This window comes from Urocampus carinirostris, chromosome 18 (genome assembly GCF_059441175.1).
Source record: "Urocampus carinirostris isolate Australia breed hairy pipefish chromosome 18, RoL_Ucar_1.0, whole genome shotgun sequence".
Taxonomy (NCBI): domain Eukaryota; kingdom Metazoa; phylum Chordata; class Actinopteri; order Syngnathiformes; family Syngnathidae; genus Urocampus; species Urocampus carinirostris.
In genome coordinates this window covers 5,822,495-5,836,011 of record NC_142366.1, presented here as the reverse complement: position 1 = coordinate 5,836,011, position 13,517 = coordinate 5,822,495, and the positions used below count along the sequence as shown (strand labels likewise).

Here is a 13,517-nt window from a genome sequence, read left to right as displayed (position 1 = left end):
CCCGCTATACGTCAATCTTGCTTATCCTGCGGTCCTACTATAGATAGTGTGTTTTTATACATCACTGATCTTCTTGGCGTTTTCTCTAGCGAGGATGATCTCCGGCGTCTCGGCGACAGAAGACAGGAGGCCTCTCATGAGCTTGGAGTCCCAGGAGTAGTGCATCTAAGACAGGAGTGTCAAAAACATGTGAGCTCGGGGGCCACGTGGTAAGAAAAAAAACTCTCTCGGGGGCCAGACTACGAAATCAAAAAGAAAGAAAGAGAGAACAAGAGAGGGAAAGAGAAATGAAGGGAGAGAGAGAAATAAGGAGAATAATGGAGACATAAAGAAAATGAGGGAGCGAAAAAGAGAAATAAAAGTGAAAGAGATAGAAAGAGAGGTAAAAAAAAGTGAAAGAAAGGGACGTAGAGAAAGGGAAATAAAGAGAAAAAGATAAAGGAAGTTAGAGTAAAAGTAAGGAAGAAAGAAAGAAAGATAGAAAAACAGAGAGAGAGAAAAGTGAAATAAAGAAGAAAGAGAAAGAAACATAGAAAGAGAGAGAAAAAGCCAATGAGATGAAAAAGAAAGAAAAAAGATGGAGAAAGAAAGAAAAAGAGAGAGCATGCAAGAGGAGAAAAAAGAGAGAAACACAGTGAGAAAGAAAGACACAAAAAAGAGAGGCAGAAAATAAGAGAAGAAAGAAAGAAAGAGAGAGAGAGAGAGAGAGAAAGCGAGAGATCAGAGAAAGAAAGTGACAGAGAAAGAGAGAAAGAGAGAAAATGAGAGAAGAAAACAAAAAGAGTGAAAATGAGATAAGAAAAAGAGAGAGTTCTCTCTCTCTTTTCCTTATCTCATTTACATATAAACAACGGAAGAGAGAAATATAGAGAAATAGAGAAAGAAAGAAAAGAAGTAAAGTACAGTGGAACCTCGGTTTTCGAACGCCTCTCAGTTCGAACGAATCGGTTCTCGACCAAAAATTTCGAGAAATTCTTGCTTCGCTTTTCGTTCAAAAAATCGGAGTTCGAACGCCGGTACGCTAGGGGCGATGCTGAGCGGCGTACTGGTGTAGATTGCCCCCACCCCTCGTGAAGAACTGTTGTCACGTGACCGCGCACTTCTTTTTGCTTTCGTTTTGAATATCGGTGAACGGAGTGTTTTAATCCCTAATTATGCCTCGGAAGAAGGGCGGTGCAAGCGATAAAGTTGCTACAGGTGAAAAAAGAAGAGTAGTGCGTACAACTATTGCATTTAAGAAAGAAATAATAGCAAAATATGAAGAAGATGTGCGAGTTTCCCTTCTTTCGAGGGAGTAGAGCATGGCTTCTGCAGACCACCACAAAGGTAAGAAATCCTATTCATAAATCTTTTCTTTATCCTTTAACCGCTCACCACTTGTTGTGGGGACCCCGGTGCTAAATGACATGTAAACGACCTGATTTTTTTATTTTTACACGTTCATGTTAGCGTAATCTTTCGTACGGAAGATTACGCTAACGCGAACGTACGATTAGCCTGGGTTAGCTTCATGTTTACATTCGTGATAAACATTGAGGGTGTTGGAACGGATTAAAACGATTTTACATAACTTTTTATAGGAAAAAACGATTTCGGTGATTGAACAAATCGGTTTTCGAACAGGGTTCTGGAACGGATTATGGTCGAGAACCGAGGTTCCACTGTATTGAAAGGGAAGCGGAGATGGTTGGTGATTAGTGTGAGCTCACCGAGCTAACGTGTCTTTGATTGGCTTTGACTCGCTCTATCTCAGGAGTGAGCGACGGTGCACTGTAGCGACCTCGCAGACGCTCCGCGTCGTCTTTGTACTTTCTCTGCATACAGTATAATAGACAAATAATAAAATATTTTAAAAAATACAATAATATACAATATTATGTCAGTAATATTTACAGTCATAATGATAATAGATAATAATGATAATAAATAATAATAATGATAAAAAATATAATAAACTAAATTTAAATTGTAATGTTTTTAATTATTATTTTTACTTAAAAAAGTTAAAATATAGTAAAAAAATGTTCACACTTGGATCATTTGTGCTCCTTTTTAAGTATTTTTTGTACATTTTTCTAGAAAAAAAAAGTAAAACTTCAAAAATAGGCTCAAAGTATTAACCAAAAAGAACACACATTTGGTTAATTAATTTTTATACATTTTTTGTGAGTGTGCCTTCGCTCTTAAAAAGTTGGGAAACACTGCACTAGCGACCAATGATATGGATGACTTACAAAATGGCATTTTATCTCATAGTCACGGTACCAGAGACAAATGTTAGAGAATAGAGAAAGCAGAAACTCATCCTGAAAGATATAAATAAAAGCAAAAAAGTACAAGGAAAACAACTCTTTGGTGTAATTGACGATAAGTAAGATTTTGAAGGACACTTAATAAATACATTGTATTTTTTATGAGAGTATTTTGTTCATAGTTTACATTGTTCATTTATCTTAATCTTGGTATTTGCGTTTGGCACTTACAACGATTAGTTTGCGCTGAGAAAAAGTAAAACAAAATTGTAAAACATTTTTTTAAACAAGAATTAGGGGTGAGCGTTATACACGAGTGCGTGTTATACACAAATAGATATGGTAAATGCCTTAGTGGTGTTTAATCAAAAAAAGAAATGTGATTTAGAAGATTTATTTAAATATTTTTTTAACCAATAATTGCAAATAAAAGAAACAAATACATACTGTAATAAAAATAAGAACAACTGTTTGGATTTTTTTTCGAGAACACTACAAAAATACACCTAGATCAGTGTGCGCTATACACAAATAAATATAGTACGACCGTGTGACCGGACGAACAAATGAGTAACAAGTAAGCAAGAGATAGAGAAATAAATAATTGACAGCATATCAATCTTGATGTAAATTGGAGAAAATGAAACTGTGCTAATCTGAGGGCCACATAAGGAAAAATCAAAAGTTGTGAGGGCCACCTTAATTAGTATTTTGAAGTGAACCAATATTATGTACTACAATTAATCCATACTATTTGTTTATCATTAAATAATAATTTAAACGCAAATATGAAAAAAAAATAAGAAAAACATAAATAAACTAGAAAAAAAGAAAGTAAACAATAAAATATAAAATAATATAAAATAAAAACAAATACCGATACATCATAAAAAAGAGGAACATTTTCTTGTTTTATCAAGAGAAAATTAAGCTCTCTTTTTTTCAAAAAGTCCAGTCAAAATTGAGAAAAAAAAAATATAGGTAAATATTTGTTCTTAGCAAAAAGGTACACCATAAATAAAAATATGAAGAGAAGATAAATTTTAGTAACACTCTTGAAAGTAAAATTTTGGCTTTCTTGCATTGCTTTTTTGTGCAGAAAGAGCAAATCGTCCTTTTAAAAAATGAGGAAAAAAACTTTTTTTGAAGCAAGTTAAATAATTTTCAAAAAGTATGCTTGTTTTTTCTTTCTTTTTCCTTCTTTTCAGTGGCTTAGTTAAACATTTGTCGAAAAACACGGATAATTTTCGTTACATAAGGTAAAATATTTTTATATATATATATATATATATATATATATATATATATATATATATATATTTTTTTTTTTTTTTATGTATATATAATTAAATTTTGGGGGGAAGCAGAAAGTTCATTATTTAGCGAAAAGTACAATATTTTTGCAGTATCAGGTTAAATATATAGCGATATTTTTTTTGACTAATCAATTATTGCACGAGTATGGGTAATATAGAACCGTAAATACTCATGTATAACCTGCATAAAAGAAATTGTTAAAAATCGGTCAAAAGATGCATCGTTTCTTTTGTTGCAGCATTAAGTAAAATATTCTTTCCCGAAAATAAAGATTTTTCTTCGAGCAGAAAGTGTCAAAAAATACAGAATTTGAAACATTTTTGCAGCATAAAGTTCAAAATTTGTTGAAATATACAAATGCACTGTAAATGTAAATACTTGCTGAAGAGTGCATCATTTCTTTTTTGTTGCCTAGAGTAATATATTTGTCAAAATATGTGATACAACGCGTGTGGTTGTGGTTCTTTTATTCCAGGATGAAAATGGGGAAAGTAAGAAAATACCTGCCAACCCAAACCCTCAAAAATATGAAAAGGAAGAGTTTATTCAAACCCATCTAAGAATTTCACAAACATGCACGCGCAACAAGGGGAGCTGCAATGATGATTTCATCCAAAAGATGGCTCAGCAATTAAGATATTTAAAGGTTACATACACCACCTTTAAACATTTGTCCCAAAATATAACTGCAGCATACATTTTTCAAAAAATTGTTAAAAAACAACATTTATTTTTTTTGTAGCATAAAATAAGATATTTGTCGTAAAATATATAGCTTTTGGGGCATTCAAAAAATGGGCCACTCAGCGTAGGTTGGACACCTAGGATGGGAAGGGCAGTGAGCACTCACCTGGCTGTAGACTTCTTTGAGGTAAGAGGCATGCACAAGCTCCGGGGTGTCTGTGATGGTCCCGTACGAGTTCTCTCGGAGATGGTCCGTCTGCTTGTAGGCCCTCTGCCACAAAAACCCACATTTAACGAGTTGATGATGAGCAGATGAAAAAAAACGCTCACCTGGCTCTGGATCTCAGAGGCTTTCTTGGCCCGTCGGACCTCCAGGACATCAGAGCTGATCTGCATCCCCTTACCCAAAACCTCGGTCGCCAAGTCCTTGCGGTACTCCTTCTGGTTGAGGATCAGATTGGCTTGTTTGACCCTCAGGAGCTCGGGCGTGTCCTCCAAGCCCAGCCCCGATAAGCCCCGGCCCTTGACTTCCTGCTCCAGGTCCTTCCTGTATTCCTTTTCGTTGAGGAGTTCTGTGGCAAGACGAGCAGTTCGATATCCAGGCGTCTGCTCCACCTCCAGCAAAGCTTTCCCTTTCACGTGCTCCTCATAATCTCGCTTGTACTCCCTCTGCAAAAAGAAAAAGTTTACTCCCTCTCCTTTCTCACATTGGACTTTCTTTCACCTGGCTTTGCATCTTCTGCGCCTCTTTCTGGACTTTGTAGGTTTGCGTTTCTGCGAATTCAGCACTGGAGCGTCCTTTGTTCTTTTCATAGTCCTGCCGGTACTTCACCTGTTGGCACAGGTACATGTCACGATCATATGTGTGTGCAGGTGTGTTAGGTAAATACATACATACATATATACAGTATATATAACTGTAGAACACTTCGGGGCTGAAGTGTGCACTTCAGCGCTGCACTTCGGTTTTGTGGCAAAGTATATATATATATATATATATATATATACATATATATATATATATATATATATATATATATATATATATATACATATATATATATATATATATATATATATATATACATATATATATATATATATATATATATATATATATATATATATATATATATATACATATATATATACATATATATATATACGGTATATCTATATACCGTGTATCCCTATACCGTATATATATATATACGGTATATATATATATACCGTATATATATATATATATATATATATATATATATATATATATATATATATATATATATATATATATATACCGTATATATATATATGTATACATATACAGTATATCCATGTGCTGTCCCTTCTCAAAGTTTCTTTATTTTCCTCACACTGAGTTTTTCCTTGCCCTCATTTATAGATCAGGGGATGGTGTAATAATAGCCTGCAGTCTGTGCAGCCATTTGAGACTCCTTGTGATTAAGGTCTATACCCATAAACATGACCTGACTTTTGGAGTTTGTTTTTACCCTTCAATATTTTTATTCAATCAAAATAGTCTGTATGAGAGCTTTATTGTTATTTTTTTGCTAATGTTTTTACTTTTCAACATATATTCATTCATTTTTTATATAAGAGGATGTAGGAGAAATGTGTAAAAATTGTTGGTGTTATGAGTGTCACGGTTGCCATGGCTGCCAATTGGCCCCGCCCGTGTGGCGTCAGCTGCAGCTCGTCTATAGATTGGCTACCCTGCTATTTAAACACAGTCCTGTCACTCTCCTTTTGTCAGTCCGTCTGCGAATCTCCGTGTATACTAACTAGGCAAACCTTTTTCGACCCTGACTCCCGCCTGTCCCGTTTTTGCTCCCTTTTGTCTCCGGCTACGACCTGTTTGTATCCACTTCCGTGTTCGGATCACAATCAGAGTACGAGAGCAACTTGCTTCCCGTGCCCAGTGAACACCGGATTGTGGGCGCAGCTTTTCCCCTCACGCAAGTGGGTGCTGTTTTGGTTCTGTTCCTGACAATGAGACCTTTAGTATAATTTCTTTTTGGGAATAATTTGTTTTTGTTTTTTGGTAATATTTATTTATCTTAATTTATTTTTTGTTTAGTAATTTAATTATTTTTTTAAAAGTGTGTTTATGACCTGACTGTGGAGCACAGCATTCTCCTTGTGGTGGCGCCTTTCAGCAGTATCCAATACCAAGTGGTACTGGGACTCGTTCTGCTGATGCCTCTTCTTGTATTCCACCTGACACCCAAAACCAAACCCAATTAAGCCTTTCATCATCAGGACAACGCACATTTGTGTCTCACTTACATTACTCTGCAACTTGCTGGCATGCAGAACATGTTCCAGTTGCAGGAGGTTAGGCAGATCCGAAGAACCAGTCTGCTTCTGGTTGCTTTTGTACTTGACCTGTTCAACCAAATACATTAAAAGTTGCCATGGATTCCCATACATGCGAACGTTTTAACATTAAAAATAAGGATCGAACAATAGGGGTTAGGACCGATACCAATTATTGGAAATAAAAGTAGGCCGATAATGATATTTGGAGCAAATAATCATCTGCTGTAAAAGCTTAAAAAAATCAAGAAATATTTTATCATGCAAAAAGAAACAAAAAATATTTGTTATAAATTTAAATAAAACTTGAATAGCTCTTTGAACATCTAGCAGTAAGTACATTAGAATTTAATGACTAATCTTTCATTAGACCAAAAATTAACAGTCCAGGAAAGAAATTAGGCCTAGCAGCAACTCATATAAAGGTACATAAAAACTTAAATAACTCCCTGATTTTATTTTACAATAAACGAAAATGTCAATACAATCAACATGACTTGAATTCACTTAAAACAAAAAGTGCATCGGAATTTCAATGGAGCTTGTGAATTGAAAGTGTGGGCACTCCTGTTTTAGAGCCAGATTAAAGAACTAATGTTATGGTAACAGCTAATCACTCAGCCTTATTGTCAGGCAAGATTATTGCCAGGCAAGTTTTGTAATTTTGACTCTTTTGTAGAGGCGTACAGAAAATTTTGCTCTGTAGCTATATAGGCATAGCACACGTAAAAAAAATCTTGACCCACATCTTTCATTGGAAAAACAATGCTTCTAAATTTTACCATTGTGTAAGAAGCAACTTTGAACATTGCTAAAGTTCTTCAAAATACTTGTTTCCAATAAAATTTCTGAGACAAACAGCCTTTTGTTAAAGGATGCATTACAAGAAAAAGTGCTTTTTATTTTATATATATTTGTGATAATCTCCAACATCTAAACAATGCTTTACACAAACAAAAGGACACTTGCAAAACAACATTATATTGCAAGAACACTGAACTTATGCATGAAAAATGAATGAACTTTGCAAGAACTTATCAGCCCCTAATATTTCCAGTGACGTAATCACATGATTCGGGTCGTCATGATGATCGCGGACGTGCACTAAACATCATCCCTCTCTGTTTCGAGGATTACGAAGGTACTTATTTCTCGTCACACTGCGCATACTCGGCATAAGGGCTGGCCCCTACGCACTACCATATGGTGAATTATGGTGGATACAGAGAGAAAAAAAGGCACTAAGTGTTGAAAAACATCTGTTCAAAGCCACTCTTGCCTTCTAGTGGTGATTTGTTATGCTGATATAATTCCCAGAGACTTAGCACTTGGCACTCAGCAACGCCTAAGCCTTTGCAATAGTAAAAAATAAATAAAGTAATGCATTTTTACGTTTTGGCACTCAGGGACAATGCTTCTGAAAACATATTTATATGTTACGTTATGGCACTGATAAGTTGGATGAATATTTTTCTCCTACTAGGAGGTGCTCAATAGTGCACAATGTCCCTTTGAATAAAAAAAAAACTGTAGTTTTCACCAAATAAGTCTAAATCATAAAATGGTATTGTTAGTGTATATACTGTATGGCTGATGTAGTAACAGGGGGAGGGGTGTTTTATGCGGGGCATTTTTTACGGACATAACGTACGTAGGCGGGAAAACACACACTTATTTCTATTTACAAATTTCATATGTGATGCAAAAATTCCAGCGAGGCTAAATCAGTAAATTAATTTGCATGCTGTCCATATTATTTTCCAGCAAAGTGACTTTAGAGCAATATCTGATGTGTCCTATTCTGCTTATATTTGTTTGTCTAGGTCGGGGGTGGGCTAAGGAGCTGGATGAAGCTCTTCAGCACTGCCGAGGGGCTCCCTGGCACATTTTTAAAAATGTTCACAAATTTAAAAAAATGGGTAGGACATATGTTTTTCTTTTAATATTCTTTTTGTAGTAGGACGAATGTAACAAAAAAATAATGTTTACCATTGCTGTAAAAACGTGTAGAATAGATTTTACATTTCAACTACTTTGATAGTAAGCAAATATAATGTAGCTGTCATGATTTGTCAATTGCCCTCACCTGCGCTCACCCTTTCAGACCCAGCTGCCACTCGTTCCCTAATTAGTCATCCTCCTATTTAAGCACGTAATTCTCGTTCCCTCCTGGTCAGTCCGTCAGCGATCCTCAGCACATGCAAGGCAAGCACTTTTGACTCTGGCTCCTGTTCTGATCCCGACCTGGTTCCTGTATCAATCCCCGACCCAAGCACCATTCTCCTGTCCCGGCTACCCGTATCCTGCCTGTTTCTGTTTCCTGTATCGATCCCCGATCCAAGCTCCATTCTCCGGTCCCGGCTACCCGTATCCTGCCTGCTTCAGTTTCCTGTATCGCTCCCCAATCCCTGGCTTCCCGCTCGTCCTGGCTACACGACTTGTTCCAATCTCCGACCACGCTCCGTCTCCCGTCCCGGCTGCCCGACTTGTTCTGATCTCAGACCACGCTCCATTACCTGTCCCGGCTACCCGACTTGTTCCACTCTCCGACCACGTTTCGTTCTCGAGGGCTTCCCGCTCCTCCTGCCCAGCGAGCACCAGATCACTGTCTTTTTCCTCTCGCCTTGACTTCCCTGATCCCTTAATAAAGCATTGTGTGAAACGTTACACATTTGGGTCCCCTGCTTGTACCGATCGTGACTGAAGCTTATAGATACTTACAGGATGCGTTACATTCATTATTAGGTTTATATAAGGCATTTGATTTTATCAGCTCCACACAAATTAGTTTTTTTTTTTTCCGTTAATATGGCGCTTTAAACATTTTGGATTGTCGACCCCGGGGCTAGATGATGCTTTTCCAATAATAATCCGTCAGTCGTCCAGAGATAAAACTTGAAATATGACTTGTTACACTTGGGTCCTACTACCTATGTATCCATACACGCTAAAATTTTGACATTGAAAAGTGGTAGATGTTACTGCACACTCTATTTCAACATACAAAACACATTCAGTCTCCAAAACATTTAAAAACTATATAAAATGTAAATGTAAATGGTCTGCATTTATATAGCGCTTTTCAAGTCAATCAAGAACTCCCCAAGCGCTTTACAATGTGCTTCACACATTTCCCTTTTACACACACTAACCTTTAAAAACACTTATGTTTTTTAAAAAAATATATTTTCTTCTATTAAAGATAACAGCGGTAGTCTAACACATAAAACTGTAGTGTTGGTGAGTATGGTTACCAACCCGAGAATTTGGTCTCACCTGGCTGGCGAGCGCCGTGGCGGCTTGTCTGTGTTTGAAGGAAACGCAATCCAACGGGTTGTAGCAAGGTGGCCCGTGCTCCTGTTTGTACTTCACCTGGGGAAATAATGGAACGTTTTAAAGGGACAGTGTGTGTGTGGTTTGTGAGTCTATACGTGTGTGTGTGTAACCTGGCTCGCCAGTTCCGACACTTCCTTGGCGTGTAGTATGTCGGTACGTGCCAGGAGAGAACTGTCACCCACCACCAGCTGCTTGGCATTACTCTTGTACGCCACCTGGAGGCACAACACGCAAAATGAGAGTGTTTATCCATTGAGTGATTAATTTCCTTTTTAACACGAGTAAAAAAGCCCCGAAATGTACTTCAAACTAGAAATTTAAAGGTAAATATTAGGCGAAAATCTCTGTAAAGAATCAAAAGTACTGAATCATACAGTAAAGTATGAAGGAATTACTAACAAATACGAAAAACAATAAGAAGTGACAGTACTGAAACGAATCAAAGGCAACTCAAAACTATCTAAAAGCTTTGACAACTACAAAAAGGAATAAAAAGTATTGCAAAGTACTAAAATGAATTGAAAAGCCCAGAAAAGTATAGAAAATGAAGACAAGTAAGAAAGAGTACTGAAGTACTGCAAACCAATCAAAAGTAATAAATAGTACTAAATGTAATTTTGGAATAAAAAGCTCTGAAATGTACTGAAAAGTACTGAAAAGTATTTCACAGTACCAAAAAGTAAGAAAAAGTACTAAAAAGAACTCAAGAGTACTGAACTGTACTGAAAACTTCAAAAGGTATAGAAAAGTACTGGAAGGTACAAATAAGTTAAAAAGTATTGAGAAGTACTAAAATGTACTGAAAATACAAAAAAGTATTGAAAAGTACTAATACATAATCAAAAGCTCTGAATCGTATAGAGGAGACCTGAAAATTAAAATGACGTAGAATAAGGACTGAAAATAACTAAAAATAACAGAAAAGTTTGAACAAGTATTAAAAAGTACTAAAATATACTGAATATCTCTGAAAATTATAAACTAGTTACTGGAAACTACTAGGTTCTCCTATTACTATACAAAATCATACAAGGACTTTCCCCATCATATCTTTCAGATCTGATTTCCCCCTATGTCCCGGCCCGAAGCCTTCGTTCCGAGAGCGCCGGTCCCCTGGTGATCCCAAGAGCCAAGAAGTGTTCCGCTGGTTCGAGAGCCATTTCCATCTCCATGTTGTGGAATGCTCTTCCCCCTGAGATCCGATCTGCAACCTCAGTGGAAATGTTTAAATCTAAGCTTAAAACTCACTTCTACTCTATAGCATACGAATAACCTAAACTTCTTATATGTAATAACTTGTGAAGCCCTTTGAGACTATTTGTGATCAAGGGCTATACAAATAAAAATGACTTGACTTAACTTGACTACTAAAAAGTACTGAAAGTTAAAAATAAGTAAAAAAAGTACAGAAAAGTAGTGAAAAGTAAGAAAAAGTACTAAAATGTACTGAAAAGCTCAGTAAAGTTTAGAAAAGTACTGAAAGGTACAAATAAATTCAAAAAAGTATTTAAAGTACTAAAGGTACGAAGATGTACTAAAAAGTAATGAAAGTTATAAAAAATAGGGAAAAGTACTAAAACATACTGAAATGTATAGAAAAATTTCAAATAAGTACAAATTGCTAAAAAGTACATGAAGTACTGAAAAAAAAGATTTTAAAGTACCGAAAACTCCCAAAAAGTATCGAAAAGCTCGGAATACCATAGGAACATACCGAAAAGTGCAAATAAGTGTGAATAAGTACTAAAAAGTACTGAAGAGAAACTATCAGTACTATTAAAAAGAACTGAAATCTACTGAAAAGCTCCAAAAAGTCGAGAAAAGTACCAACATAGAAATAATATGTACAAAAAGTAATGAAAAGTACTAAAACGTACTGGAAATCTGTGAAAAGTAAAATAAAAACAGCATCAACTTCTAACAAACAAAATATTTGGACAAAACAAAAATCAGCTGACCAATACATTTGCTGAAGTTTTAAAGTTAAATGAGTACAATAAATACTGAAAAGCACTAAAATTTAATAAAAAATTTAAAAGAAATGAGAAAAAATCCTAAAAAGTACTAAACTGAGCTAAAAATTATAGCAAAGTACTGAAAAGATCTGAAAAGTAAAGGAAGTACGGAAAATTATTAAAACCTTCTATAAATTACTAAATTGTACTGTAAAGCTCAGAAATGTGTAGAACTTGTACTGAAAAGTACAAATATGAACAAAGCACTGAAAAGTACTAAAAAGTTCTAAAAAAGTACTCAAATATACTGAAAAGCTCTGCAAAGTATAACAACAGGGGAAATAGGTAGAAAAAGTGTGAAAAGTACTAAAAGTACGAAAAAGTATTAAAAATTACAGAAAAGTACTGAATTAGGGTCTTCTCCACGTTAAAAGAGACAAAAGTCAGCAATTTGGACTAACCTGGCTTGCCAGTTTGGCGGCTTTAGTGGCGCCTACAATGTCCGCTCTGTCCAGTGCCAAACAGTAGCGGTGAAGCTCTTCTTTTCCCTTTTTATAGCTGACCTGAACCCAGCAAAGAAAAGAGCAACCACAATTTACAGCAAGTATGTCCAAGGTCCGGCCTGGGGGGCATTTTCGGCCCATGTTCAAATGTTTACTTGCCTCTGTCATAAAATGTATATCATGTGGCCTGCCAGTAATGTTGACCGCAGTATAAAATAAACTTGTCCCAAAAATAAATACATAAATACAATTCATCATTTCATTGGACGATGGCAGAAGCCCTTCGGCCACATTGCCCAACCAATTTCCTACAAGCAGCTTTAAAAAAAGGAAATTTGACTGCGAGGGCCGCTGCTTCAAGGAGAAGTGGAAATTAGAGTAATTTTTTTACCAAAATCCGAAACAACGGTGTCTGCCTAATTTGCCAAGAGACTGTGGCTGTTTTCAAAGAATATTATGTCAAGAGGCACTGCCAGACGAAACACGCCGACTACAAAATGCAACCTGGAAGCAAATGCTGTAAAAGGTGAACCAACTGAAAGCTGTTTTAACGGCACAGGGGCGCTTCTTCGCGAGGCCTTGCGAGTCAAATGAAAATGCTACAAAGGAAAGGTACATAGTGGCGACGTTGATCCCCAAGCACTGCAAATCTAACTGGAAGCACTGTACTGAAAAGCTAACTGGAAACGAACGCTATGAAAAGGTGAAGCGACTGGAAGCTTTTTAACAGCACAGCATTGCTTTTTCAGGAGACCGAGCGAGTCAAATGAAAATGCTACAAAGGCGGGTTACGAGGTTGGGATGCTGAGTGCCAGAACTGTAAAACCTTTAACGGAGGGTGAATTTATAAAAAACTGTTCAAAGAATGGCCCTCACGCATTATCAACTTATCAAATCCAGCCTGCTTCCTCAAAAGTTTGGACACACTTGACTTACAGTATTTAATGTTATGTTTTTCTTACATCACTTAGCTTCCTGGTGACCTCCATGGCGTGCTCCACTTCAGGCAGACTCTTCATGTTATTGTAGTCTGACTTCCCTTTCTCTCGGTTATACTTTTCCTTGTAGAACTTCTACACAAGGGAGGCACAACTCAAACTATGATCATGTGATAAAACTGGGTTAGCGTT

General features: G+C 36.3%; 1 protein-coding gene across 4 annotated transcripts in view; it reads right to left on the bottom strand.

Moving 5' to 3' along the window:
• The window catches only part of LOC148348201 (uncharacterized), a 67,849-nt gene that overhangs the window by 20,155 nt on the left and 34,177 nt on the right, over positions 1–13,517 (bottom strand). For all 4 annotated transcript variants that reach the window (XR_015847746.1, XM_088322818.1, XM_088322820.1 and 1 more), the window contains 11 exons: positions 13,350–13,460; positions 12,346–12,447; positions 10,040–10,144; positions 9,870–9,965; positions 6,564–6,662; positions 6,390–6,494; positions 4,978–5,085; positions 4,584–4,922; positions 4,420–4,524; positions 1,710–1,814; positions 61–165 (listed from right to left, as the gene is read on the bottom strand). Coding sequence is in view for 3 of the 4 variants with exons in the window: in XM_088322818.1 (XP_088178944.1) it covers positions 61–165; positions 1,710–1,814; positions 4,420–4,524; positions 4,584–4,922; positions 4,978–5,085; positions 6,390–6,494; positions 6,564–6,662; positions 9,870–9,965; positions 10,040–10,144; positions 12,346–12,447; positions 13,350–13,460 (1,380 nt within the window). In the remaining variant the exon portion in view is untranslated. The remainder of the gene's footprint in view (positions 1–60; positions 166–1,709; positions 1,815–4,419; positions 4,525–4,583; positions 4,923–4,977; positions 5,086–6,389; positions 6,495–6,563; positions 6,663–9,869; positions 9,966–10,039; positions 10,145–12,345; positions 12,448–13,349; positions 13,461–13,517) is intronic.